At 34.5% G+C, this 26,103-nt stretch overlaps 1 protein-coding gene across 1 annotated transcript in view; it reads left to right on the top strand.

Annotated features, from left to right (window-relative positions):
* LOC149547855 (uncharacterized) overlaps positions 1-25,280 on the top strand; it is a 66,467-nt gene extending 41,187 nt beyond the window's left edge. The window contains exons 2-8 of the mRNA XM_089791904.1: positions 12,755-13,016; positions 13,702-13,846; positions 13,949-14,655; positions 15,262-15,572; positions 15,664-15,720; positions 23,358-23,842; positions 24,501-25,280. Coding sequence (XP_089648030.1) covers positions 12,755-13,016; positions 13,702-13,846; positions 13,949-14,655; positions 15,262-15,572; positions 15,664-15,720; positions 23,358-23,842; positions 24,501-24,779 — 2,246 coding nt within the window. The 3' untranslated portion in view covers positions 24,780-25,280. The remainder of the gene's footprint in view (positions 1-12,754; positions 13,017-13,701; positions 13,847-13,948; positions 14,656-15,261; positions 15,573-15,663; positions 15,721-23,357; positions 23,843-24,500) is intronic.
* Positions 25,281-26,103: the final 823 nt, after the last annotated feature.

Raw genomic sequence — 26,103 nt, 5'->3', positions numbered from 1 at the left:
TTAGCCACCTAAGTGCCCCTGCACTAGATGCCATGGCACGTTTTTCAAAAAAATGTGAATATCTATGAAGGAATGTTCTTCGAGGCAAAAAAAAGTGGAAGATCCATAAAATATGGAGAATGACATAGAAGAGAGCTCGATAAACCCAGGAGGAATATGGCGTTGGTTTCTGGATTTGCTCGCTTGAAAATTGAGGCATCCAGAAAAATTTGACAACCTAGTTGAGCTTTCGAAAAACCCACCAAGAATTTGGAATTAAAAAAATTCTGAGCTCAAAAATTAGGGTTCTGAAGAAAACCCTAGTCGGCAGCCATGAAAGGTCAAATTTGCAGAAAAATGGAGTTTGCAGGCAAAGAACAATCGATTTTTCCAAAAAAATGGAGCTTCCTTGTAGAGACTTTGTTGTAGGTGAGTATTTTTCCAAAAAAATGACAAATTTTGCAGTGTATAGGAGCTCGATGAGGCAAAAACGACTACAAAAAATGTCACAAAAAAAACTCTAAGCAGCCATGATTTTCTGTGAAACTATACTCCCAAGAACAATGGCATGGGATGGAGGTGTTTCCAGACACGAGCAAAGCAAAAGACTGCATGAACAAACAACCAAACACGACTGGACAAACGCAATTTGCAGAAAGAAACGCCAAAAAAAGGGGCTTGGGTGTTGATAGATGCAGCGATTTGTGTATGTGTGCAATTTTTTCCAAAGAAATCGTGATTTGTAGATGGGAAAGAAACCCTAGCCGAGCAGTATATCAGATGCTATTTGGAGCAGAAAAGGAATCCCATTTTTCCAGTTCAAAAAATTTAATTTTCAGATGGAAAAAATCTTATATGAATCAAGGCTCTTTGAAGCAAAGAATCATGAAAAATAATTACGAAAATAAGAATCTAACAATTTCGACAAAGAAATTATGATTTTCGAAAAAATTTAATGCATTGGTTATGATACCATATTACAAAGTAATTGGTAATTATTTGCTTGTTATTAACAGAGATCGAGAGGTCATTATATACAAATGAATGGAACGATGATTCCTTAGGAAACGATCGTAAAGAATAGAAACATTCTATTCTAGCTATCAGTTATCTACAACTAACTTAAATATTAGAAACATTCTAATATTTACAGTAGTTTACAAATAGATTACCATTAACTAATAATAGACTATAAACTATTACCGTAATAAAATCAACTGATCTAATTGTTTACCAATCACATTGAAGAGGAAAATTTGATTTCATTGAAGGGGGGTAACTAATTCAAGAATATTAATCAATATAACATATCTTCAACTTGTAATTCAAATATCATAAAAATAAAATACCCGTTACCAGAGGATATGGAATGCAGATTGTATCTCTGTCTTGTGCAAACTTTAGCATCTGGTGGAGAGGAGAAGCATTGTCAGGGGCTTAATCGTCCAATTGTGGACCTTAACTTATCTCCACACATTCTCAATCGAGAAAGACCCTCCCTACCTGGATATAGACATGGATCACCTTGTCCAGCCACTAAACATCTTGGTACTAGAGTGCCAACCCACATCAAGATATAAACATTGGGCTACCATGAGCTGATTTAGTTAGTTAGATATTATATTTTAACTGATTTAGATTTACTTTTTCATACAGGGATATTCCCATCATGACCCTTCATCTCGACCCTACTGGTCCTCATGGATGAATTTTGGGTGAATCCTTAAGTGAATATTGGTTTATAAATATAGGCACTGCCATCTCATTATGCCTAGATGGGCCTATGGCATTACAAAATGAGAAATATAATTCCTTGCCAATTATATATATATTATACTAGTGTTGTACTCATCTTAAAGGGAATATTGACTATACCCCTATAGGAACTAGCACTCTTTGACAAAGATTTCAAAAGAAAATGCACAATCATACTCAATGTGCTTTCATGAACATATTCTTTTAGATTCTAGGATGACTCCTTACATCAACATAGAAGATAACAAGAATAACTACGCAAGATGTGAAATCAATATTTCAATGTGGTATACATTTTCTTATGGATTTCTAGATTGATATGAATCAATATTCTATTGTGGTTTCAACATTCTGATCCAATATCAATGCTCATAATGAAAATATTATTTAACTATAATCTCATCCATTCAGATGGCTACTTGATTTTCATGATTGATACAAATTGCACAACCATAGTGATGAAATAAAGGGACAACTTCCAGTTAAATATATCTCAGGCTTCTTAGTAGAAGTTCAAACATCAAACAAAAGAAATATAAAACATTACCTGTCAATGAGCACTTCCTGGAATCGGGTTCTTTTTACTTGCATCTCGTGAATTATTAGAAAAGAGCTCACGACATAGGATCGTACCAACGATAATGGTCTTGCACAAGGGTCGTTTACACTTTGAATGAATGACTATCGTGGCCTAGAAGAGGAGGTTACCAACAGAGTTAACATGCTGCAATACATATGCAAAAATCAGAGCTATCAAATGTGTTGTCTTACAATTTGTCACTTCCTACATTTTGTCACCACAAAATGTAGATAACAGTAGGTAACTTTTTCAACTTAGTTTTGCATTTCTCAAAGTTTAGTTCATTATTTAATTGGTTAGTATTGATCAATCAATCAACCTCAATTGATATAATGATTCTTCTTACTGAAGGCTTTCATAAAGTCTTTTTAGTTTTTCTTTGTTGAGCCTATGCTTGATTTTTGAAGCCTTCAACATTCTTTTCCTCGTTTTTGAGTGTGAGTTGGTTGTCTTTTGGTCCATTGGTTTTTCTCAAGTCATTGCTTTAGGTTTTTCCTTTGATTTGATCTATCTTAGGGCTTAATCGGAGTTGGCAATCAAAAGATATGACCATTTTAGCACCCAAAAAGTGGACCTTTTAGGTGCAACTGCACGAATTAAAAATATCATGTTATATTTTTAAGTTGACATTCACTTTTTGAAAAATATAACATATATTCACTTTATGTAATGTTTTTATGTTACTTTATTCGTTTAATTTTCACTTAAAGTAACTATAGTGCACTTTATGTTATATTTGTAAGTTGAGTTGCTTTTTAATTTTTTACTTAAATGACTATATTAACTATATAGTTTAATTTTTTTGATTAAAAATCAAAACATCTTAATAAATATTACTTTTAAGATGATATTTACACATACTATATTAACTATATAGTGTAAATATTATTTATGATCCATTTGAGTAATATTTTTTCAAAATTTAAATTGACATGTGCTTAATTCATCACTTAAGTTGTGCATAACATGTCTACAAGCACATTTTCATCAAAAATATGCAAATGCACCCAAAAGGTGCGATTTTGAATGAAAATGCCATGTAAAAACACATAAAACATGTTATTACACTTGTTTCTAAAATGTGCAATGACTCCCAAAGGGTGAGACGTGCATATTACATGTGTTTTCAAAATGTGCAAGAGCACCCAAAAGGTGCGATTGGTCTTCAAGAGTATGCATTTGTCCTCAAAAAACCTGTTTTTGAAGATTTAAGGAAAAAAAACTTGATGTTTTCTGCCAAGAACACGTTTTTCATCAAAAATGCTTAGATCTGCCGATATAATGACTTGAAATCCATCACAAGATGGCCGTTTTTGAGTTTAAATGCATATATATGCATTTGGGAGTCATGATTTGCATATTCAAGACAAAAATGACTCATTTTTTTGCATTTTTGAGCCACGTTTTTGTTAAAAACGCCCAGATTTGGGGCACTTTTGATCACTTTTTTGCTCAAACAGAAGTTGTCTTGAGGTTTCAATTCATATATATGCTATTGAAGAACACATTTTTGCCTTTAGATGTCAAGATAATACTTCATTTCTTGCCTTTTATGAATCAGTTTTTTGGCCAAAAAAGTTCAGAAAATTGGGGTTTTTATCCACTTTTATGCATTTTTAAGTCACGTTTTTGCATTTGGATGCATATATATGCACTTGGGCAAGAGGTTTTGCATTCCCAAATAATAAATGACTCAAAAACATGAATTTTTTGGCCACATTTTTTGCAAAAATCATCCAGATTTTTGATGAAAAGGGCACATTTTTGTTAAAACACTCAAAAAATGACATTTCCAACCCATACATTTGGATCAATAGAGGTCATTTTTTAATTTTTAATGCATGCTATTGCCTTTGGAGACCACGTTTTTGGCATTCTCATGTCAAATTTGACTCTTCATTGCTCATTATTATTTGTTGAATGCAAGTACGGAAGAAGTCAAATTATTGTTTGAGAATCCGGTTTTGGAGGAGAATTGGTCTTCAAAGTTTGTTATTTTGGCTCTTTGATCTCCAAGTAAGTGGACATTTTTAAACTTTCTCATCAATTAATGCTCATCTTGCTATTTCCATGCATATTTTAGCTTGATGTTGCACACTTATCCATATATATGCCATAACAATTGCATTTCTCTTTAAAAATGATGAAAAGTCTCATTTTCATACTTTTGGTTTTTTTAAAAATTCCAAATTTGAGCTTGCATGTTGAAGTATCTTGCTTCTTGACATGTTTGAGTCTAATATCAAAGTTATGTGTTTCTTTTGTGCTTGTTTTCGTTGTTTGTTTGCTTGCTTTTTCATTTTTCTTCTTTCGGAAGAAATTGCAAGTCCTTTCCCAAGAACTTGAGCACGTTTCACTTCACTTCACCTTCCATCTCTTCGTGCAAGTGCATCATTTCATTCCACCTCCATCATTACATGCTAAGGTACATTGCATCCATTCCTTTTATATGCGATTACACTTCAAGAGCGATTACATGTAATTCCACTTTCCATGTCATGACACACTGCATCTCATTCTCCACATGCGATTACACATAATCTCACCGTGCATGTGCACTTACATGTAATCTCATCCTTCTTTCCCACTTATATGCATTTCCATCTTTTGAACCTAAATGCATGTTCATTTTACATGTGATTCACTTTACTTGTAATGACATCCAGAAAACTCGATTTTTTACTAAAGGTCACACTTTTAAAGTCAAAAGTTATTATTTGCATGCATCCCCATGTGCTTGGCCTCATTTCTCAAGGCATCTTTATAAGAACTCATCTTTTTCCCATACACATTTACATGCCATCCATCTTCCTAAGTCTCATTTTAGCCCTCCACATGTACTTTCCATATCACATCCAATTTATTACATATGTTCCATGAATATCTAATCAATACTCCGAATATACTATTCCTCAAAGATCCATTTTGCCAATATTTTCGTGGAGTTAGAATCCATATCTTTGAATGATGGATTCAATCCCATTGACTTTCATGTTGTAACAAGTCAAGATATGCCAGGATTTTTATAAAGAATGAAGACATCTAGTAAAGAAGGCGTGCTTCAAATCAAAGAAGCGGTAATTCATTTGGTCTCCATTTTTCCATGGTTGTCTGAGAACCTGAGTTCATGTGGGAATGCACCAAACACTTTCCTAAAAAGAAAAAAAGAAAAAAAGTTAAAGGTGTTGGTGGAAAGTTGTTCTGAGTTTACATCCAAACACCATTGAGAAGGTTTTCGAAGTGTCAGAGACTTCAGAATGTGCCAATTTACAAAGGAGAATTCACGGCAACTTGAATGAGAAAAAGCTTGTTCACATCAAGATTTCAAATGACAATGGACAATTCATCAAAGAGAGTTAGAAGCTATCAAAAGATGTAATATCATGATTATCAAGGTGAATGCAGTGGCACAAAATATAGGAACTACCAATCTTGTTATCATCCGGGATTGCATCATCAAGTACAAGGCCTTTGTTGACAATTTACAGGATTGATTCATTCAGAATCAACATTTTTAATTCTCTTCCATCTTCTTCCTTCTTTAGTTTCTAATTTTATAGATGAAGAGGATGTATTACATGAAAATGTGTAATTACATGTAATATGACTTACATGTGTAATGACATGTAATCCAATAATTTCTCTTGTTAGTTAGACTGGGTCAAAGTTGGTTGAGTTGCACCCACTTTTTCCTCCATCTTTTTCTCAACTCCTTTCCCTATATAAGGAGTGCCCTCTCATTGTAAAAATCATCTTTTGTTGTATACAAGAAAGCTCTGCCACACTTGTGCAAGCATAATTTTGATTGTGTAGTACAAATTTGGGAGAAAAGTGAATAAAAGAAGCAATTGGATTCAAAGCTTTGACTGGAAGCAATTGTGATAGAGAAAATTAGAAGCTTTGACTGTAATTTGTGCCTATTGTCTTTGATTCATGTTATTATTGCATGTTCAATAATAGAGCAAAGTGAGTTAAGAAGCAATCAGAGCCGAAGCTTTGACTAGGAGTGATTGTGGTGATACATAGATTAGAGGCTTTGACTGCGACTTGTAGTGTCGTCTCAAATTCACAAAAGATAGGTAGAATTTCCCTACTTCTGGAAGTCTTTGTGCCCCAATGGTAGAGATTTTTCTTATAGAATAGAATAGAAATCATCTACTTCTGGAAGTCTTTGTGCCCCAATGGTAGTATTTTTCTTATAAATTAAACAAAAATGACCTAGAGCCAACCTGGTATGCTGTCAGCTAGCCTTTGAGTTAGTGTTAGGTTATTGGTATCATAGTTTCCAACTACTAGATAGAATGCCCATTACTCGCTCTATGGGTAAGTGGATTCTTTCTTGAAAGATAAGAGGAAAGAATATTGGTAACACACCTTACAAAATCTCTCAACTTCTTGCTTACCTTGAGTTGATCCAAAGAACGTTGAGAAGGGGGAGCCTTCTCTTTAATGTAGGAGAGACTTTGTCTCACATGTTGTGGCTGGTCTACCTATTTTGTGACTAGATTTTACCCAAAACTATCGAGCGCAAAATATCCGCCCAACAAAATGCTCAGAGATGGCTAAGGTATCGAACCCATCAACAAGTGTCTCATCGTATCTATACAAAATTCCATGCTCGGTTAAAAAAGAACAAGAAGGTGGAGTTATAATGATAAAAGAGCCATTGAACATGTGGCACATATTCAAAAAGTCATCTTATAGTATTAAAGTCTGATGGGAAGAAGAAGATAATATAGAGGGGGTGTGCAAGGCAAATAAAAAAGACTTCGGCCAAGGATGGAAGAAATAATAATGTCTTACCATATAACATAATGGTATGTATAATACCTGTGTATGTATGTATATATATACATATGTATGTGTAAGCCCCAACCATATATTTCTTACATATACATCAAATATTAAATGCGTATATGTTTTTATATACATATAATTGGTTTATGTATATACACATACATGTATGACCATGTATAGATATTTAGGTATCATGGTGTTGATTTGTTAAGACATGCTTTAAACCATAGTTCCAAGAATCACGGCGATTCATGCGATTCACGCGATTCGGCGATTCGATTCAAGCCAAACGATTTTTTGTGAATCGGTGAATCGAATCAGCGATAAAGGGTTTATGAAATAAGTTACTCACTAAATTTCAAGGGTTTTTTAAATTTTCCGATTCATGGCCGATTCGATTCCGATTCATGGCCGATTCACGATTTGATTCGGCCTTGCCGATTTCGATCCGATTCCGATTCTTGTTACTTTGCTTTAAACACTAGGAGGCTCCAACCAAGATAACACAATTATAAAGGTATCGACTTGTTCAAATTTCAATTCATGCTTAGTGATTTCCTTTATTAGTAAATGATATATAATTTAGCAGGTTAGCTCATGGTCATCCAACGTACACTCTTTCTTGCCAAGCCATTTACCCTTAGCCATGGTGGTTCAAGACTCATACCTATTTGCCCAATGATAGGTAGTGCCCCCTGTGCCTTATTCCTTTTTGGCAATGATTTCCCCCCCTCCGACGTGCTCCTACAAGAAAAAGAAATTCTCCATGATTGTATCATATTCCTCAATAAAACCATAATTTACATAAAAAGTGATTATTCATAAAGCAACACAATGGCTAACCACCATATCATTTCCCATGAATTCATAATGAATAACCACTTTCCAAGTTTTCAAGATAATGGTATAATAACATCATAACAGTTTAGTAACATGTCATCTTCACATGAATCGTAACTAATTTTGCATGTCAAGTGACTTCACATGATACCTCAACGACTATATAAACAATTTAAAATTGAGCCCAAAAATTGGAATTTAACGTACCCTCTCCCTTTTATCTCATCATCCTTGATGAACTTTGAAATTTGAACAAACACTATAAAGAGTATTTAAAATTGGGATGTAACATGTATTTAGCAACTTCCATGACACTAAGTGCTACTTACAAATTACCAAATATATATTACAAAGTGGGACACCCTTTTCCATGTGGGAGCATAATTAGTAAAATTAAATGTTCAAAAAGAACATTAGAAATACAAGGTCTTAGACACCTAATACCAACATTTTTTATGCTTTTACAAGTGATATTTATGATTCTTGCCACTTGAAATGTAATGGAAAGATCAAAGTTTCTCTAGCATGCTTATAGAGAAAGATACCTACAATTTTTTAAAATAGCATACAACCTTTAAACCATAACAACTTTGCCTCTATGTGTTTGATTTGGATGCAGTAAAAGTGAAAATAAACTTAGATCATTTAGAAATGATGGCGAGCTTATATTTTCTTTTGCATGATTCCAAAAAGGTAATATATAAAAAATACCACCCAAAAGATGGAACCCTCAAACTCAAAAAACCCAAAAAATGAAAAAATGAATTAGCTTAATAGATGAATTGACTCTACTACCATGGAGGACTCTAGAATTTTTTAGAAAAATCTTAAAATCTTAGGGAGAACCTTGGAAACTAGAATAATTCCTCTATTGATGCTAAAATTTGGACTAAAAGGGAGTAAAAGCATACAAAATAATCATGACTCGAAACAATATACAACTTCCATTAGGGCATAAATGGAAACACAAGACAAACACTACAAAACTCAAGAAGTGATTCTACCTTCTATTTTTTATTGAGATTTCTTTGATGATGATAGATGGTTCCAACGATTGCATGTAGGTTTCCCTCAAAAGCTACCAAATGAACAATGTGTACATAGGATGAACGATTTTGTTTACTGTTTCTTTTTTGAGTAGGCTTGTTATATGTTTTACACCATGAGAACAGAGGATGATGATTTGTTTGGGAGATTGAGGGTGAAGATTAGCTTGTTGGTTGGGCAAGCTCTCAATGTAACAAGTTGAGGGATGGTGGTTTAAGGGTGATAGTGGAAGCTCTCCCACATGTGAGAATGGAGGGGGAGATTCATTCAAGATCTATTTGTGTGATAAGGACACATGTGAGAGTGAGGGTTTGTGTGGCAATGAAAAATGAATGATCTGAATGGAGGGTGTAGATGTTTATGGGATATTGGATGGTGGGGACAAAAGATGAGAAAATGATGTAAATAATTAAAAATTTGAGAATGGATTAGCTTAATTAATTAAATAAATAGGGTTCATTTAATTAATTAATCAAAATCAAGTTAGGATAGGTTAATTAATTAAATACAGTTTATTTAATTAACTGGTCTTGGATTAAGTAAGGGGGTGGGCTTAATTTATTTAACTAATGGAGTAAAGATCTCCTAATTAATGCAATAATTTTATTAATTAGTGAAGATATTATGCAAGATTCTTAGATTAGTGATAAGGATTGATGTAAGCATGATGATTTTAAGAGTCTACATCTACTAGTAGTTTCTAAATAGTAAAATACAAAAGAAGAAATGATAGAAATTTATAATGCATGTAAATAGAAGTTGTGTCTCTCTTTTTTTCATCATTTTTAATAAAATGTGCACACATATATAGCTGCATGAAAGCATGAGTCATGGTGACACCTGTCCATGAAGAGTGATGCTAAATTCACAACTAGAGATAGTGGTGGCACCTAAAGAGATAGGTGTGGAACCTAATTGTCTTCAGTCAAGGAAGTACAAATGTGCTTATTAGCTACCCAAGATAAAAATTAATTACTTATATAAAAAGGTGTAATAAAAACATTACACCAACTTGGATTATCCCCTAACAAGAAATGTAAATATTCTACCTTCCAACTTGTCATATTCAACTCCAATATTGGTTTGTCTTTTGAAGCCCCTAGGCAAGGGTATCTCCAATTCCACACAACAGTGAATTTCTGTTTCACTACCACTCTTGTTGCAACGTGATTCTTCTTTTGAGATAGATTTTACCTTTCCCTTGTACCTAATAATCTAAGGTGTCAACTAGGGGGGCTGATCTCATCGCTCTCCACATTGTTGAGCTTTCCTTTTTCATTTCTTTTTTGTTTTGAATCCCAATTTTTGTTAAACCTCCTTATTTGAGTTTCCTAAATAAATATCACAATGAACCAGCTACACTTAACATGCATCCATATATACTTGTATAAAAGCTCTCTAATGCCCCATTACACCTTATCTAGATGAAATCAATAGCTGAAGGGGAAGAAGGGTCAAAGACTGACTTTAGGTCATAATTAAACAACTTGTCTTTGAAGGATATTTTTCCCTTTGTCAACTTTCTTAAACTTCCTCAATGATTAGACTTTCTAGTTCACCCCCTAATAAAATGTATGTATTTTGGTGGAATTTATTTTATTCCTAGACTCCCCACATCATTTATTACATAGTCTATTTAAACATAATGAAATGGAAATAAAGAAATGGTGAAACGAAACAAATTTTCTTTATCTTCATCAACATAAAACATTTTGAAACTCTGATTTTCTCCTTGTAGTGGCGGCTAGAAGCATTTTCTGCCTCTTTGTTGTTGCCATTGCCAACCACTACTCGCATCTTGTCTCATTTGATTTAAAGCTTTAAATTATATTTTCAAATTAACAAGATACACTGGTCTTGCTAGGAATCATGTTGGCCCCTTGAATTAAAGGGTCTAGCTCCTGCTAGACCGGATTTCTAACATTGTGATTAGTTTTAACAAGGATTTGAAGAACACCAACATTGGTCAGGTGATCTGCTACAAATGAAACAGCTAAATTCTTTGGAGAGCTCCCAAGCTTAAACAAGCATACCATTTAGTTTCCTATATTCATGCTTTTGTTCTTAGCATTTAATGCTAGCATTGAGTCAACTTTCACCCCAATTTCTTCTATTCCATTGGAATACAACTGGTTTTAATCCATGAACCCAATCCATTGTTGTATTAGCTTCATTTCATGATATCTAAGAAATAAAAATGGTTGCAAACCCCAGCTATACCTGGGTTTCTTTGCATAGCTGATAGAAATTAATTTTCAACTTCTGCCTATGATGGGAATTCTATGTCACTGCCAACTGTATTTGGGAAAACCTCTTTAGTGAGGAGAGGATCTTTACATTCCATAATACTGATAGCATGTTTCTTTTGGTGACAACTTCTCCCTACTTTTCTTTATTCACACATTGGCTACATTAAGGTGGTTACTTCTACTCTAGATATTACTCTTCTGAGGTATTTTTCAACTTGAAAGATTCTATAGTTTTCTTTCTTTCCAAATTTCCCAACTAACTAGCAATGGAACAATCTCTCAAATAAAATCCTGAATCTCCCTGGGACCCAAGGTTTTTCGCAAGTCAATTGTGAGGAATTTTTTGTTTCAAGCTGCAAACCAAACAAAATTGTTAGTTTTTAACGACCCTTGGCTAAATTATTCCAGATTTTGTGGGGGAAATCTAGTAACCTGATTCATGGGGTAATCTCTTGGTTTAACTATGCATCTTGAAATTTCCTGCTCTGTATATTTATGGATTTGGAAAGTAGAGATGGTGTTGATGGAGGATTTTTTGAAATTTAAGGGATCCCGTGAATCCTCTCCCACATCAGTTTCTTCTCTATGAGATTTTGAATGTTAGTCACACAGTTTATTTCACCAATGGCCTTCAAGCTGGTGTCTGGAAAACAAATCTGGGATATTTCTTATTGGTCTCTTTCCCATCCAAGAGTGATCTCAGAAATTTGCTGAGCTGACTCACATGTCCTAGCTTTATGTGTGTGGCAATAAAGCACCTAAAGTTGCAGATAATGTTATTTCTAGTATTTACTTAACATTTTAATTGATTAGTGTAGTGAATCTTGAGTTTTTATTTTTTATCCAAGAGTAGAAGGTAATCATAATAAGGAATCATTTAGGCAAACAGTGGTTCTCCAACAAGAAGATTTCTAAAACCTGCTAAAAAAAGTACAAGTTATAACCAAAGAGGCATGCTGAATATCTAGACAATGGCCTTCTGGAATTGTTTGGAAGAATAATGATGGTTAGATACATATCTATACCATACTTATATAAGTTGTGTGATACACAGAGGCTGGCAAATTTGACATATGCAGCCTTAATTTCACACAGAGTAGCCAGAAACTCTTCTGCCCCTTCTCTGGTGCACATATCCCTGTGTCCGTATGCATATCTGTGTCGGATATTGATCCAGTATATCTGTGATGGACATGGATACAGTGTGGCATGGATACACATCGGATTCCCTACCCATGTGTACCCAAAAAACCTTAATTTTTTTGAAATTATATGTATGTATTGCTTTTAAAGTAATGAAATATCTTGTTACAACTTAGAAAATTGTGTTAAATATGTGTATTTGTTTTTTTAAATGTCAACTCCAATCATATCCATATTGGAAATCCTATAAAAAGGTTGTATCCAGATCCAATAGCGTACCCATATTTGTATCGTATACATATCCAAGGAACTTTAGTTTTACTTTTTCATAAATCTTATCTTGGCAACTTGTCTCCTGAATCAGGTATAACAGAATGTTTTGGACAAGGTACCATTTGTTCTCCTTCGGAGAATCTGGGGAAGGAGTACATGCAAAAGATGACAGGAGAAAACCGAGAAGATACATTTCATGAAGCCAATGTGATTGCGAACTTGGAAAACAGAGACATTGAAGGCATAGCAGTGGAAAGTGGCAAGGAAATCTTGTTCAGCAGTGGACCTAATCTAGGGTTTGGTCTGGGGGAGAGCAGAGTCACACTTTATGATATATTGGAAGGACTCAAAAGGCAAGTAAATTGATTGCTGACTTAATTGTATGTCAAGGTTTTGTTTGATATTGCAATTTTTATTATTAAAAGCAAAGTTATTCAACTGTATATATATCAATTTTTCCTAACTGCACTGATATATAAGGATTTTCATTTTACTTTTTCTATACAGACTGCAAGCAATTTAGTTGTATTTATTTTGTGTTGGAACTAAGCTCCACTTATATTTTTTATATTTATAGCTTGTGTCAAATGGGGTGACTTCTCTAATTTTATTTTTTATAGAAGTGAGCCCAGCTGCAGCCGTAATATGAATCTGATTTTAAGTGTGCTTTAAATAATATTCTCTAAAAATAGATGAATATTTATGGTTGCCCTTCAGGGATGAGATTAATCATTGCCCTTCATGGGATGAGATGAAAAATAGATATGGAATTTGATATAGAATGTATACCTGCTTATGTGAAGGACAGTTGTTTTGAAATATGTCTTTTCCTATTTCAAGAGTCCGGCAAGATATACTTGTTGTGTTATAACCTGGATGAAATGATGTTTGAAAAGGTCATTGCTGCATCATAAAATGAGATTCTGACTTATTAATATATTATTCAGGTAGAATCTTTCGTATAAAACTTCTGAAATGTTATTGTGAAAGCTAATAGAAATTCTATTTATATATATGGTTTTCCATGATGTGTTACAGGCTTGATGAATCCGGCCTCTTTTCAAATCCTGTGGAGAATCTTTTGGACCCAAAATTTTCAGACTTTAACAGCAAGTGCAAGAGTTTTGCAATGATACACAAGAAAATTGAATCTCAAGAGTACCTGTCTTGGAAATCATTTGTGGTATTCTCCTCAAATTTGAATTTTGAGTACCCAATTTCAAATTCTCCAATTAAGGAGCCTTCTGATTTGCTTTTGACCTAAAACTTTCGTGTCAAAATGCAGGATGACTTTGAGTACATTTGTAATGACGTGATGTGTTATTATCAAAGGAACACTGTGTCTTGGAAAGCTGCAAAGAACATGTTGCATCGAGGTAGAGTGTATTTGGACCAGATTGCGAAAAGAGAAAACTGGAATTTTTGTTGTTTTACAATAATAGATGAACAGAATGGGGCTCGGAATTTGGAAGCTTTTAATAATCAAAATGAAAGTTTGGGGAATGCAGTCGCTTTGGAAATGAAACAAAATAACATAAATTGGGATGAAGAAATCCCTTTCTGGTGTTTACTAAGGAAAGCTCCCATGCAACCAAATGTTACAAAGGATGTTCAACAACTTCAGACTGGTGGGAATTTATGTGTTCAGGCAGATGAATGTCCATTGGATCATAGTTTCTCTAATTTGGCAAATGCAACTTTGTGTGCTCTACAGAAATCAGACAACTGTTCAGCTGCTGTGTTGAGTAGTTCAAATTTATCTGGGTTTGGGATAGAAGTAGATGACACTGTGGTTGATATAACTGGATCGGGAACCGTTTGGAATGATGTTAGAGTCGATTCTCCTGATCAGGCCACTGAAAGTTCAAGTTCTTTTGGGAATACAGATGCTGATGATTATGAAACATGTGGTTCTGTTGAATCAGAATCAGAGTTGCATAATGAAAACGCAGCTGCAACTGTTGAGAGTTATGGCTGTGCATCAATAATGAGGTATTGATCCTTTTGGAAGAAATTTACATCATGCTTTCCTGTGGTAGAATGTAAAACTGGAAGGATTTTAATTCTAAATCTATTAAACTGTTTTCTTTGATGTCTTTGCAATGGATTCTATATAATGTTCAACTTCAAATTACAAGAAAAACATGATTGTTTTGAATTCTCTTCTGAGTCTCTGAATATTAAATTGTAGTTACCAGCTAGCATATTCTTGTTCTGTGGCAAAGCTTTGTGTATGCAAAGGCAATATAAGTAAGAATAGAATACTGGGAAACATGAGTCTGTGCATTTTAAAAAGAGACACTTTGATATCCACAAAAATCAATTGATTGTCTTGATTGATTAGTTGATATTTTGCAAGATTTGAAGGATGTAGTATTGGCCAGTCTTATTAAACAATGGCTAACAGTAAAGTAGACAGGTCAGAATATGTAGAATGAAATTGAAGCCTCAGAGAAAAAAATTGTATCATTTCTAGACTTTGGTCTTGCAAAATAAGTTATGGTTTGCATATGCTCTTATGTTTTTCTTACATTTCTTAATTACTAAGGTTTTTTTTCCTTCTATGTTTCTTAAACTGTTCTGACTGTTTTTTATTAGGAAGAAAAGCCGATTGTCAGATGACTGGAAATCTTATAGACGTGGCATTGAATGGCGATGCCATTGGCTAGAGTTACAGGTAAAGGAGTTCCAGTCTCGAGCTTCCAAGTATGACTGCATTCTCAAAAACATTCAGTCTAAAAAGTTGCAGAGAGATAACCTAACTTGTATCAAGGATTCTGCAGCAAGAGCAACTCCTCTAATATCTCATTCTGTCAGGCACCACATCTTGCATCGGAAGCCAAGAAAAGTTAGAAATGGGAAGGAGTTATCAACACACATGTCCCAACACCCTCTGTTCTCTTTATATGGTGTGATGCTGATTGAATCTTGGAATCAGTTCCAGTTCTTTTGAAATTCTGTAAACACTGTTCAGTAATTCCATTTTTCTCTTACCTGCAGAGAATAGGACTGAAGCAGATGGAAGATTGGTTGAAAATGATCCAAATATTTTACCAAGTAAGGAGACAGTGATTCTGAATGTTTTTAAATTTAAATTGTGGAAGAGGCCAGAATTAAATTTACAGTACTGTAAAAGTAATTTCGATATTGTATTAGTGAATCTAGGGACTAGGCTTGGGTGATTCCTCAGCTTTGAAATAGATCCACATAAAATTTGAACAGAGTAATCAGTGAAGGTTGTTATGTTTGATGCTTCATCTCAAAATTTAGAAATGCTATAGGCTAGAGTGGATAATCTTCATTTGCCAAATTGCTTTGTGATATTCCACATCAAATCACTGATCATAATTGACTAAATTGAAATGCATCTTTCAATCAATATATGCATATTTATGTAAAACATTTAATGCAGTGGTATCATTGCACTAAACAGAACTTAGAAAAACAGAAACGAACCAACTACATCTTGTGTACAGGATGAGCGTCACTGTCAATAGGTGGAACCAGAAGGATTCATGGGTGATATAACAAGACTTTGGAATCCCAGAGAATTCCAAGACTCGCCAGTACACTAAACAAAACTTTTAAAATGTGCTATTTAAGGGGCTTGTGGAAAATATTTTCTCAAATGTACATGACCTTGTTAGCTCAGAAGAAAGCCAGATTTGTTGGAGAAACCTAATCAAAGGCATAAAGACATTGATTGGAATTTGTGGGCAAACTTCAAGGCAATCTTGAAAATGCTTGAAAAGAAAGAAGTCAGAGGGATCATTCAAAAGTATTCTATTTTTTACATTAAGTAGGGGAAGGACCCCCTATCCTTAGAAATCTGCACAGAGCAGAATTGCAACAGAACAACTAACAGAGAACACTAGCAGAACCAGCTAGTGAGAAAATAACAGCAAATAAGTACAGTGGAACAACAGATAAACAGAATACTAACCTCCAAAAAAATCCACAGAAGCAGCGTTGTGAGAAAAATAGAAAACTTAAACAAAACAGCAGGAGACTCTAGTAAAGAGTACTCAAATCCACAACCATAGAATCCAATATTCTTTTCTTTCAGACACACTACAGTTTCTTCTTCGCTTTTGGCTTTCTTGTTTTTCTCTTTCCGCGGACACTGTTTGGCGTTCCTGCTGCTGGCTGCAGCCCTGTTGCACTCTTCAGTTCCTTAGATCTATTTGTGGTCTCTTGTTGGACATTAATAAATTTATATGTATTTTTAACTTCACCTTCTTTGAAGCTTCAGCTGGCTACTCCAACTTTATTTTCTTCATCTTTTTATACAGCTTAGTCTCGATCGTCACCGTTCCCACAATTGCTTTCCTTGTTGAACCATCAGTGGTTTTAACCAATGTAAATTTCTACTCATAGCATTATCTACGGTAACAATTTTTAGTTAAAATTAAGGTCAGAGACTCCTATAGAGCAGCCCACTTCTCCTTGCAGCTAGGGGAATTAGTAAAATCTTAACAACTATTAAAATTTCTACCCTAACCTAAAGATCCAAAATTCCAGACATACACATTTGCATGGTATCATCTTTTCTGTCAATGTCCTTGTTTGTCTCTTTGTCCTCATTGCCCTCTTGTCCCTCTTCCTTTTAAGATTTTATTTTGTTCATATTCTCAAGAGCATCAAATCAATCTCTAGGGGCATAACATACAGGGGGATAAATAAAGAGAGTTATCAGGTCTATTACCCAGCAGCTCACTAGAACACTCCACTTTTTCTTCCTCATTGGGCATAGAACCACCCAAGTCCTCCATTTTTATAATGTCAGTGCTTTGTTAGGTAGATTCACGAGGAGAAGAGATCTTAGTATCTACAGTAATTTCACAATTATATCATACCTTTTCCAGCCTAAAGAAGCAGCAGTCTTCTCTTTGACGTTTTCCCCATCAGAAATGTTTATAGCAGGGCTTACTGCATTAGGCACAACAAGGTTCTTACCATTCTTACTACTAGAGAATTTTCCTTTAACATCTCGGGAAATCTTCTTACCTTTATCTGAAGGAGACATGGAAAACATCCCTTTGTCTTGAAGGGAATGCAGAATTCTTTTGGCCCCAACTCTTCATCAGTGTTTTCATGAGCCCTTTCCCTACGTTTTTTCCTTTTTACAGGCAAGGGTTGTAGGAGACATGCCAAATACAATTCCTTTTGAATTGGAGGAAGAAAAGGTAGTGTCTTCAAAAGCAATTCTCTTTCTCCCTTTTCTACTTGTGCATGGAGGAAGAATGGATATCATCTTTAAAAGAAATTCTCTTTCTCACGTTTTCCAAAAGGAGAAGGTTAAGATCTTGTACAGGAGTTTCCAGAGCACTGCAAGTAGGGATGACAGCAGTAGAGGTGGCATTAAGACTAAAATTATGCAGACATTAACCCTTGATGTAAGGTGGATTGGCACCTTATTTTGATGCATTTTGCCATAGATTAGAAGACGGAAAAGGGAAAACTGGCATTTATGCCTTAAATGTTGTAAAAGTGAGAAATGGTAGCCATAGACTATAGAAAAGAAACCCTCCATAGTAATGTATTTAATCAAGGGATAGTTTAGCAAAGGCCATGGAGGTAGAGCTTCTCAACTGAAACCATTCTAGTGGCTTTTGAGCTATCCCTTGTTGATGTGAGTTTATGCCACTACAGCATGTAGAATCGAAGTGTCAATATTCCAAAGTGGAATATCAAATTTTCAAGTCTCTCTTGAACAAAGACATCACATATGCTAAAGATTGCGAGAAAAGATCATCGAGATGACTCTGAGGTTACTTTTATTTCTATGTAGGATGCAAGGACTTGTGAAGATCTTTGTAACTCTGCTAGATGTGTTCTTGTCATCGACTCCAACCTAGAGAAATCTTCTGAGGTATGGTTGAAAGATGTTCAAATCACTACTATTTCATCAACTCCATAAATAGATGCAAATCAATGAACAAGTATTAGTCAAATTTAAGCTTATAATTAACCATTTAACCATGCAAGGCGTACTTACAAGCTACAAGCAGCTATTGGTCTAAGAGAGATCACCAAAGATAATTTCACAATAACTCTTATCCAATCTAAACTACTTGATGCAAATTCTAACACTAAATACTTGAAGAAAATTCTAATCTAAGTGAGGAATGTAAAGAACCATGAAATGCTCCAAAATGATCACAAATATCCAACGTGTAAACACCACAATTAATAGAGAGTGATTTTAGTAGTATCTTGGCAACAATTCTCCAACATAACTCTTCTATAAATGAAGAGAGAAAGTCTTTATATAGGGAGCTCTATTACAATGAATGGTCAAGATTAAATCAGAATCAATGGCCCAGATTAATCCATCAAAGCCCTGCTTAAGGTTTTGAACTCTACTAATGCAATAGAGATAGAGTATAACATGACATACCAAATAACTATAGATGAAGATCAATCATATCTTCATGCAAGGTAGTTCTAGCACAGTCCAAATGTTAACCAAGGAGTATCATGTACCAAATTGGAATGCCTTCCTAGTCTATGAGAAACCTGTTTAAAGTTCCTAATTGGTTGCGACACAACCATCAACAACCACTAACCACCAACTCCTGACAACTACTCACAAGCCAACAAGAGATCAATAGTAATACACAGTCAATTGCAAACATACCAATGAAAACAAAAAATTAATTTATACCGCCTACATCGTCCTCCCTAAAAACAAAAATTGGGCTCCTAATCAACAAGTAGAGAAAACAAAGTGAGATAAATCATGTAATATCTGGAAAAATTTTCCATTTCAGCAGTACTAAAGAGGACGAAGGTTCTGATTGCTGATATTTCACTGATTCAGCTAGAACAGAAGAAATGTAAACTCACTGTTCCACAATGTAGTACTTACTACTAACAAAGAGTCTTTGACTAGAGAGCCATGGAATGTGGAGCTTTGGGAAAAACTACTTTGAAATTTGCAAAAGTTCCGTGGTTGGAAGTTATATGGAAATCTTAGTACTGGCACACTGATCAGCATCACGTATGAATGTTGTCCACTATATAATATATAGGTCAGTGGCCATACAAGTGATTGAACTTTGTGGACCATACAAACAATGCGTCATATTTGAATAGATATTGGATTCCAAAACATATTCATGAAGGTGGTCACTGTGCACAAACAATACAACTACAGAAGATATTCTAGCAAAATAATTTATGGTAGACTTATTAGTAGGAACCTATCCGATAGAAATTTCAGAATGTAATATGTTGGCGGATTAACAGAGAGAGACTATCCGAAGGGTTGCATGATAGAAGTTGAGAATCCAATATGTTGTATGGTGGGATGCTCAACAAACCATACAATGATAGTTAGACTCTTATAGGTAGCTGTGATGTAAACGGATATGCTGGTACCAGCTTGTGAAGTCCATACAGTGATGGTACAGTGATGGCCTTTTTTAGCAAGTTACTTGGTCAAATGTGGAAGATATAGCAGGACAAGGTCATGTTCCCAAAGACCTTAGGTAGCCATTTCGCTCGACTCTGTTGCTACAAGAGTCGGATTCAATCAGCCATTATTGAATATAATATCCACCATAGCTCAAAGAAGCTAATTTACAGGAAGAAGAACTTCTTACTGATCTAGTGGCTAAGTTGTCAACTATGACATGGTTTGAGGAGTCAGATTATTACAGTGCATTTATCAATTTTCATTATATTTTCTTCATCACGTGTCCTTAAGGGATGTTGTGAATACTTCAGTCTTTGAAACACAGATGAAAAACTCAGACTCAGCATTAACTCAACAGGCCCAAAAGTTTCAAAACTTTGGGATGGCAAGAACTCAGGGCAAAACTATTAAGTTTGTTCTAGCCAATTTTCTGTTAACCTCCAAAATGCATCCTATGGCTTCCTTGAAAATTAGAGAGCAACATATTATAATGGCATGAATCTGTGGCTGAGGTTATTTAATTGGACAAAAAATGTTGTTTACCCGGGAAGATTGATATGAATTTGCAAGCTGTGATCTAAATGGGCACAGAGTCCCTGCCAGCTGGGGAGACAGTTTTAGTAACAATTTCTTAACAAACATTAGAACAAATTTGGTAGGAAATTTTTGTCAATGGTGCATGCTGAATCTCCACAATGACAACTTCATCCACAAATTTTCTGCCTTATCCCTGGTCGAGTGTGAATTCTTTGAGTTTCCACAGCGCAGCAAGCACCCTTCTTGTGGTATATTACTAGGAGGATTTTACCTAGCCAAGAAGTCTCAAAAACCAACACAGGATGACAAAGGCTTCTGATGATAATTTCATTAAGTATTGTTTCTTCACTCCACTACATATTGATATTTGTTAGAATTATGACAGTGAAAATCATATGTTTGAAATTTAGGAATTGTTAATCAAAATCTTGACATCAAATTGCATTTCATTAACCTTAGTAAATGGAACACGAGATGATGCTTCAATATTTTAGGAGTGGTCCGTGGAGTGAGTCTTGTAGGGAAGAAAATAATTCTAGTAAAAAAAATTCCTCGGGCTAGTGATTAGCTGTAACATAGTGCTAATACAAAGATGCAAGCCTTACAAAGTCATGGTTTGTTTTGAAGTGAATGCTCCCATTTTTTCTAAAAGGTTGAGAACCAAATGATATTGTTTAATATGATTTTCATGTAAGCCCACTGTAGAACAGTAAAATCATGTTATATTTATTTGAGCGAGTACTGTCATTTAGTGGGGTTGCTCTTCATTCATCTATCTGTGTTAGTCATATCAATTTTTTTCTAGCTCACCTAACTTATTTTTTAATATCAACAGTGACTAGTTTTGAACTTCATTGCATGCAATTTATATAATTTTTATAGTGAAAATTGTAGATACATTTTTTAGTTTAGTTTAAACTGGTTAAAAACCTGGGAAAGTAAAAATAACAATATAATGTTCATTCGAAATTTTGTTATCATGCCAAAGATAGAGTATAGAGATTATATGCGTTGTAAATAATAAAATATAATGCAGCACCATTTTTTGAACTCGGTCCAAGTCTGACTTGGATGAGTATGTCACACATATTCGGGCTAAATTGGCATGCCAGGCAACATCTTAGTCAAAACCTGTAGAATTCTTTAATAGAAATGGCCAGTCAACATATTAGTCAAAATCTATATAATTCTTTAATAGAAAGACTAGCCTTAAAAAGAATTATCAAAGGATTCAAAGCTTAGTGGAAAAACAGCAAAATTATGAAAAATTGCATGCACCATGAAGGTGCCTATGTCCTAAAAGGTCTTAATTTGGCTGTTGTTATAATGGCTTTGCACCTTGACCTCACCCTATATCATCACAGAGTTTGCACCAGGGGTGCTGCCTCAGTTTCCACAAGCTTATGGGGGTTGCCACCCCAAGTCTTGAACTCTTGTTTTAAAAAGCATTAATTCTTCTTTATTTGGATTAAAACATCACAAACAGCATTTTCCCACTTTTTAAAATAAAACTGTTTTTATCATCCCAATCCTATTTATTTAAGCTGTTTATTCATTTGGTTATCCCAATTCATATCCTGCTAATTGAAGTTCATCAATAGTTTTGGTTCGCCAAATGAATCCCTATCCCGAATAATATTACTATGATTTGAACCTTCTTAATTTTTTTGAATATTTAACATTTGACAATTGGCATCAAATTAATGATTTTGAATTATCAGACGTGTTTCCAATTCTGTATTTACACCAACAATACTGGACCCAAGAAAAACATTGCACTGAACCCAAACCCCAAACTTGAACTGACAATGTAGTCTTACATTGATCTATTTAAAGTAAAAATTAGAACTAAAATTATAAATGCCCCTAGCCTTGATCCTAAAATAAAAGTACATCTTCCCATGTTTTTGTTTGTAGTTCTGCCCATGAATGTCAAAATGATCCAAAAAGGATAAGGTATACTATATACATAAAAAAGGTTAGAATCACATGTTCATAAACTGAAGAAGTGACATAGCAATGGATCGTAGAACATGGAGCAAATTCTTTTATTAGTTTTTTTTTTTAAAGAGGGGTAAACGCTTTGACTTGGAGCTATGAACCAGTGAGGCCACAAACAGGGGACCTCATCCCAATGAGATTTGAACCTTGATGGCAAGGATAACAACACAACAACTTAACCATCACAACATGCCACTATTGGCAAATTCTTTTATTAATTAAGTGAAAGATGTTTTTTCATTATTTAAAAAAAAAGGTTTTAAAAAGACCTAAAAAATGTCTGGACCTGCCTATGGCATCACTCATTTTGAGAGTTTGGACTAGAACTGATGGTGGTATTCATCATCGTTCAGTTGGTTTTCACTGAGAGGAGGTCGGCTGGTGCACCACCCTCTTTGTTCATTTGACTGGGCATGATTTTCTCCCTCCTATTACTATTGATAAGGGTTTCTGTTGGTTGGGTTTGTGCTTGCCCTCAGTTGAATGCAGCATGCTTCAGTTAGTTGGTATTGGTTACTTTTAATGCTGGTATTCTTTTCAACTGCACATCTGTAGTATCTGGTATGTGTTAACTGTGTCAGAATGAGATACTGTTTGAAGTTTCTACCTTTGATACAGCTTGCTTTTTATTCTTGTTTACCTAGCCAATTATTTAGAAGGTATTTATTTAGAATTCTTAATTGCATTTCTTACATTTGACTCGTTATAATTTATTTAAATTCTCACACTTGTACAGTTGAAGGTGAACTGATAAGCAGAATGTCAGATACAAGGGATTTCAATCTCCAACTTGGGATTACAAGGGCACTAGATGGTGAAAACACTATTGAGCTGATGTTATGGAATATAGAGAATTTGCAATCCCGGATAATCAAAATGAGAAATCACCTTAAAAAGTTTGTGAAAAGGAATTCTACAAATAACATAACACATAATTCATGGTCAGTTCAATCTCCAAAAGGAGCAGTGCAAGATCACATATTCACTTCTACAAGTAAATCTAGAAACCAAGTGCATGTTGGTAGAGGCAGCAAAGTGCAAACAGGAAGCGTAGCTTGCCGTCGCATTTCTGATTTTGACATCAATAATGTAGTAATGCCAGATAATCCAATGGCAGTATATGTTGAACCAGCCAGGCATGGGTTCATTGAGACACCTCACTGGCATTTTACTGGGGATTCAATGAGGCTGGACCAAAACATGGAAGACACAAGTGAGGAGGTAAATACATTCTTTTTTGCCAGGGGGCTTGTAAAATGCCACATCATGTCATTATTATTTTTGTATTGAAGAAGATTTGAACTTAGCACCATGTCATTATTATTCTTGACTACATGATCTTTTTCTTTTAATTAATCTAGCAGTCTATTTTCTTTAGTATTATCCTTAAATATTTATTATATATATATATAACAACTTATTTAATGAAATTTAAAATGGTCAACACTAATGAACAAGACCAATCATCATATAAAATCTATCCTCGAGAGAATCTAACACAACAATCTAACACTTACTAGTACATGACATGCCCATACAATGATTTTTCTTTTATAATTTATAAACTACCTTTACAAATATTATATTATTTGCAAATTTTCGTAGAGACTTGCTTTACCTTTTTTAATTATAAACTACCTTTACAAATATTATATTATTTGCAAATTTGGGTAGAGATTTGCTTTACCTACATAAAGAAGGTACGAAATAGAATACTATTTGTATGTTCACTTTTTCTTACCTGATAAAATGCCACATCATGTCATTATTATTTTTGTATTGAAGAAGATTTGAACTTAGCACCATCTTGTAAAATGCAACATTGTTTTGTGAAATAAAAAAATTGCAGCCACTAATAATTTCAAATTTGGATGAACAGGCAACAGATGATGAAGTTTATATTGAGCGCCATAGATATATGGAAATGAAAGAGAAATATCTCCGTAGTGCACCCAATCCTGGTAAGAAACATCCTGCATGTGTCCCCAGATTTGGATTAGGGATTACATCAGGACCAACTCAAACAAGGACAAGAATAGAGGACATTTGTACAAATCCTCAAGAAAGTGAGATACCCAATTCTAGCTTTTACTTGCCCTGGGATGGACCTGTTCCAAAGCGAAAGAGAAAAGGGAGACGTAGGCAACCTTTTAGTTGAGATGCTTAAGAATATCAAGCTTCAGCTGTTGCACTGGCAAATACAGCATGCATATCTTGGAAAATCAGGTGGCATCGCTTAACGTTACTGAATGATCATATTGTACTGGTAACTCATTAATATCAGCATAATCTGAGAAAAGGACAACAGAACTATTACGTAGTATGCTCAATGAGCAGTATTAGATTCTTCAGTAAGCATTGTAAAAAATTTTAAAATCATGTCATTCTTGACTGCCATGTTCTAATAAATGTAGGGCTCTGAGGTAGATTCTCATTGTGACCAATAATTGTAGAACTCCCCAGAAAACGCAACATGTTATTTATTATAGGAATGGAATGTGGAATATCTACCAATACTGGATATGGGGAGTAGGTCTAATGGTCTCAAGCTTCCAAAAGAGAGCTTTGTAAATTTTGTATTTTATCTTTACAATTGACATCTTGGATTGTAAAGAGCGTACATTATCAACATTCTTTGAAGGGCAAATTGTTCTGGTTCTACAGTGCATCTTCATTTTATATTTCATTAATCTCAGTGTACAATATCAGGTGAATTGGTGTCTCAATTTGTTTATTGGCTACTCACCAATGAATTTTTCCATCACAGTTGTCTTCAAGTTCTGTTTTTAACTGCAACGAAAACTACTGGAGCCTATTTTTCACAAATAATGTCTACCACTATTTATAATAATTAAGCAAATTTATAATGCAAGGCCTAATAAGACTAAGCCTAATCTGAGAATACTTGGATATGATTGCATGGTCACCTACAATTTATGGATTTGAACTTTCAGTGAGAAGCAGGGGCCCAAGTAGGTAGTGTCTCAAATTATTAAGATGAGCCGTCAAGTTATGGCTGAGAAGAGATAGTATATGTCATCTCTAATATGTTTTCAAAAAGTAATTGACAGTTTGCTATAAAGCAGATTGATATGCGTTCTGATGCGGAAGTTGTGTATCTTCGATAAAGTGGGTTTTCAAAAACATTTCCCCAGTTGGCTTCTAAGGAGTGTTTTAGATTTTGAGGAAGACTTTAAGTGTACTCCACCGTACGAAGCAAATGTGTAAATAGCAAACTAAAAAGCATAGCGGAAACGCCCAAACAGCAAACTGAAAAGTGCAACTTACCAACCAAGGAGGAATCAGTTGGTCTCTTGCACGGTGATGAATTTTACCTTTTATATCAAAATACCCGGAATACAGATATGATTTGGAATAAGACATCCAATAAAGCGCTGCTTACCAAACAAACAAAAATGAGGTACATTGTAATTTTCAAAATAGGTACAATGTAATGTTCAGAAAAATATTATAAATAGCCA

The sequence above is a fragment of the Cupressus sempervirens genome, chromosome 7 (assembly GCF_028749045.1).
Source record: "Cupressus sempervirens isolate cs-2001-9-10 chromosome 7, ASM2874904v1, whole genome shotgun sequence".
Lineage (NCBI taxonomy): Eukaryota > Viridiplantae > Streptophyta > Pinopsida > Cupressales > Cupressaceae > Cupressus > Cupressus sempervirens.
This window is presented reverse-complemented; position numbering and strand designations above follow the sequence as displayed.